Genomic DNA, 4664 nt, shown 5'->3' on the forward strand with positions numbered 1-4664 from the left:
ACCCCCCTGCTTGCTGGAGCTGGCCCAAGACATCTTGGACTGGTTCTATTCCCTGTTAGCAGATCACCTTATCCCACAGCTCTGGAATCTCTAACATCTTGGAGTCTTTAAGGCAATACAGGTTTCATTCACCTTCACAGCTTTACACAATGACCTTTCTTGACCTCCATGCAGGGACATCACTGCCATACAACTGGCCCCAGTACCATTCCTTGATTAAGGAGGGAGATTCCATTCATATAATGGCCTTTCTGGGCCTCCATGCAGGGACACCCATGCTACATGTCTGGTTTCACACACACACACACACACACACGCGCGCGCACACACACACACACACACACAGACACATGCACTCACACAACACACACACACACATACACACACACACTGAGTAATTGGAGCAAAGTTCATATGAGGAGACTCCAACTTTACATATATACACATACATATTGATTTATGGATGGATAGAGCAAAGTTCCAATGAGCAGACTCCAACAAACTTCACACATATACATATATACACATATACATTTGGTGTATGGAACAAGCAGCGATGAGTTGATTTTAACAACTTTATTTTTTTTTTCTTAGCAATTTTATACCACCTAAGACAAAGTTCTTTATGTAAGAAAGATTGCTACATAGGCACAATTACATATTCTTTAAAATCAATTACCACCACAACATATTCTTCATAAACAGATAAAATCATGGCACAGCAGGTAATTACAACGGTATTGTTGATTATGTTTAAGTCTTTGAAACACGTACCTACAAGGGAAGGGCATATTGTAGTCTCGTTTTTTACTTTTTCATTTATTTCTGGCAAAACAACTTAAACCATCTCCTTACACTTTCTATCAAGAACTCTAACTTCTTTAAACTATTTAAATCAACCCAAGAATTCTGTAAAACCATTAGTTAATCTAAATAATGTTATCTCATAAATGTTCATCTTCATGCTTATCTGCAGGAAAATTTCTCAGTAGATTGGGCTATCACCAAGGAAGGAATCACACCAGCCTCTAGGCAGTGAAGTCGTCCTCATTCCCCATCACGTCATGCTAGAGATATGTGAGGAATATAGCAGTGACACACATGAGAAGACAAGCAGCAATCCTGAAATCAAGCCCCTGGCTCTGTGCTACTCCAGTGTGTACCGCAGCATCTGAACAAAACAGTGGGCAGTCTCCAGGACGCCCACTTCTCCACAGCAGTTTTTCCTTCATGGCATCTGCCACTTTGCTCTCCTGGAAGTTGCTCTATAGACTGACTGACCTTAAACCAAAAAGAGACCTACATGCCCTTCTCAGCTTAGTTCTAAGATTAAAAGCTGGACCTAAGCTTTTCTTTAATTCCTTTTTATAAAATAGAAGCTTATCTGGGTGGGATCTTGCCCTGAGGTTACCACTCCCTTAATTCCCTTTAATATCTTCAATCTGTTTATCTTTCTGAACACAGAATTTAGCTCCTTTTCAATTTCTGGTACCACTTTAATCCTTGAACCATGCATTTTTTTCCTTTCTAAGTTTATACTGTTTCAACAAAATCATCTTCAAAAAGAATGAACAACAGGACAGTGTCTATGTTAGGCTGCTTTGAGATTTCCTCTGCCAATGCAATTAATTGAAATCTTTTCACTTTAGTTTTAGGCTGAGTTTTTGGATAAGTGCAGAAATCAGCCACATTGTTCACCAAAATAATACAAGGATGATGTCTAGGCAACATGCTAATATGCTTGTCCTCTGAAAGCTCCTAATCTAGGACTCAAATGTTACATCACCCGGGCAATAAATACTCTTTCATGCTCTTACTAGTGTGGCCCATTAATCAGCTCTTAGAGTCCTCTACTGCTTTCCTAACACAAAGTCCCAAAGTCCAAATTCCTCCAAATGAAAACATTGTCAGGCCTATCACGGCAATAACCAAGTCCCTGGTAACTATTCCTGTCTTTGGGTTTCTATTGCTGTGCAGAGACACCATGACAAAGGCAACTCTTATAAAGGAAAATATTTAATTGGGGCTGGATCACAGTTCAGAGGTTTATTCCATCTTCATCATGGTGGGAAGCATGGCCATGTGCAGGCAGATATGGGTCTGCAGGAGCAAAGAGATCTACATCTTGATTCCAAGGCAGCAGAAAATAACTACAAAACATAGATAAGTGAACATCTATGAGACCTCGAATACACCTACTGCTCCCAACATGGCAACAATTATTCTAACAAGGCCATACCTTCTAAGTGCCTCTACCTATGGGTGAAGCATTAAAGCAATCGAGTCAATGGAGCCATATGTGTTCAAACCAACACACATGCCAAGTGTTTTATGTACTCAGCATAGAGACCTCAGCTTCCTGAAACTTTGTTAGGATGTTTTGATTAGGGGCAAATGGCTACAAAACACCTATTGTATCTTTTGTGTGTATGCATTTGCATGTTCACTGGCATGTTTTTGTGTGTGCATGTGCGTGTGTATGCATGTGTATATGTATTCACGTATGTATGTGTAGTGTAAAGAGAAAATGATATGAGAGAAATTAAAAACTGAAGAAGGATTGGGGATTGTCAGGTTCTGGCATATTAAGACACATGGTTTTTATCCTCAGCTTTTCCATGGTGGTAGTGGATTGGGTGTAAAGAAAAGCTATCAGAGGGGGAATTTCCTTAGTGACTTCCTGATATTGACCACTTGATGTTGTCAGAGTCAGAAGCTGTGGATAAGTTGAATTTGAACTAGTGTTTTGAATATTTCCATTGAAGGAGAACTTTGGCATCTTCAGCCACTGTGTCAAGGAAATGAAGTTGTAAATAATAAGTTTTCCTGAAGTAAAGACCTGTAGCAAGGAGCCCACCATTAGCTGATGCAAATATCTCTAAATATTTCAATAGCTTGTCTTGTAACGTTTCCTCTCTGTCAGTCTTCAACAAATGAGGAGACTTAAGTATTTCTTTCAGTTGTGCAACAGGCACTTGGAAATCCTTAGCCATAAACTCCAGAGATTCATCATCTACTCCAAAGAGTTGTCGGTAGTTCTTTAACTTCTGCCTTAGCTTCTCCACATCATCCCTGAGGATGCCCAGTGCAGGAATAGTTGCCAAAGCTCCAGTTTTGAAGGCTTCTAGCCAGACAAACTCCTGCGTAGCTTTGTGCTTTCTGTCAATGGCGGCTTCTGTAATGTCAGGCAGGGAAAGCATAAAATTGTAGCGCTTTTGAGCAGGGATATCCTTAATCAGGGTATCCATCAGGACTGGAAAATCATAGTCAGATAAATTATAGCTAGAGATCAAGAAAATCTGTGGTACATCCATGTTGTTGTTACTAAAGGTATTCACAGAATAGCCTCGGATCTTCTCCAGGGTCTTTTCTCTGTCAAAAGTACGTGGTTTGGATCTCTTTTCATTTTCTAAATCAAAATCCACCTTGGTTCTCACAAAGTAGTAATTCTTTTTCATAATTCTGATTGCTTTGGCGAGGTCTAATTCAAGTTTTGTAAAACGTGTGGCAGAAGCAATAACGAAGAAATCATATTCTTCGAATTTCACTTTCTCCAAATAAGTCTTTGGTGGGAATTTCTGAGTTCCAATACCAGGCAGGTCCCATAAGGTCAAAGTTTTAATTTTGGGATGTTGGTAAGGAGTTCTCTCCATAGTTGTCTCTACTACCCCAACTTCAGCTGCACCTTCCTCTTCAGGTCTAATCCCTCTCAGTGCATTGATGAAGCTGGATTTCCCTGCTCCTGACTCCCCTGTCACAGCAATATTTATTGGGATACTCTCAATATTTTTTAATGCATCACTGATTAAATCACTTGCTCCAAGAATGTTTCCTTTGCTCAGGTGTAACTCTATTAAACGGATAGTTTCCGGAGAAATAATTTTGGTTTTTGTATTTCTCTTTTTAAAATAGGCATTGAAGCTAGACACCAAATCTCCTTCATTGTCTTCACTCTTAGATGTATCAGAGAAGAACTGACCCATGTCGGTGATTTAAAAAGTCACTGAAAGAAGGAAGGGAGAGTAAGTTGCAAGAGATTGAAGATGCCTTTAAGCTGAACAATATGTTTTTCCCCTATGCTGTAGCCTTAGTTACCTTCGTATTGAGTAATCTCTATGTTTTTCTGTCTTGTCTTCTCTCTCTCTCTCTCTCTCTCTCTCTCTCTCTCTCTCTCCCTTCCTCCCTTCCTTCTTTCCTTCCCTTTTTTATCCACAAGATACAAACTAGAGAGTCCTTTTGGATGAGAAAACCTTATTTAAGGAATTACCTCCATCAGACTGGACTGGAGGCATGGCTATTGGATATGTATATATCTATATATCTATATCTATATCTATCTATCTATATATATCTATATATATCTTAATATATATCTTATGAAAGAAATCTAGCTTGGCTGTGACCATGAAGTGCCCTTGGGCAGAAGACTACAGTGGCCCTCCCGGTGTGTGATGGGGGAGATTCCTGTAGTTCTGAAGTCACAGGATCTGTATGATCCTGGAAACAACAGGATATCCTAGAGGAGTCTCAGTAAGCATCCCATGTTTATCATACTGCAGAAGCCAGAGACCTCAACCCAGACTAATGACTCAATGCAAGTAAGTCTGCATGTAAAGATGTATGGACAAAAGAGTGTAGTGTGTTTAACACTGTGACACAACACA

The 4664-nt window shown here is 39.8% G+C and overlaps 1 protein-coding gene across 1 annotated transcript; it reads right to left on the minus strand.

The window, feature by feature from the left end:
- Positions 1-2306: 2306 nt before the first annotated feature.
- LOC116884637 (interferon-inducible GTPase 1-like) lies at positions 2307-3983 on the minus strand. Its single transcript, XM_032885777.1, has one exon. It carries the CDS (start codon positions 3981-3983, stop codon positions 2739-2741), a length of 1245 nt encoding a protein of 414 aa, XP_032741668.1. The 3' UTR covers positions 2307-2738.
- Between the last annotated feature and the right edge of the window lie 681 nt (positions 3984-4664).

The sequence above is a fragment of the Rattus rattus genome, chromosome 15, assembly GCF_011064425.1.
Source record: "Rattus rattus isolate New Zealand chromosome 15, Rrattus_CSIRO_v1, whole genome shotgun sequence".
NCBI classification, from domain to species: domain Eukaryota; kingdom Metazoa; phylum Chordata; class Mammalia; order Rodentia; family Muridae; genus Rattus; species Rattus rattus.

What these genes read in the sequence shown, in the direction of transcription:
- LOC116884637 (XM_032885777.1), bottom strand. Translation starts at nt 3,983, where the DNA reads ATGGGTCAGTTCTTCTCTGATACATCTAAGAGTGAAGACAATGAAGGA.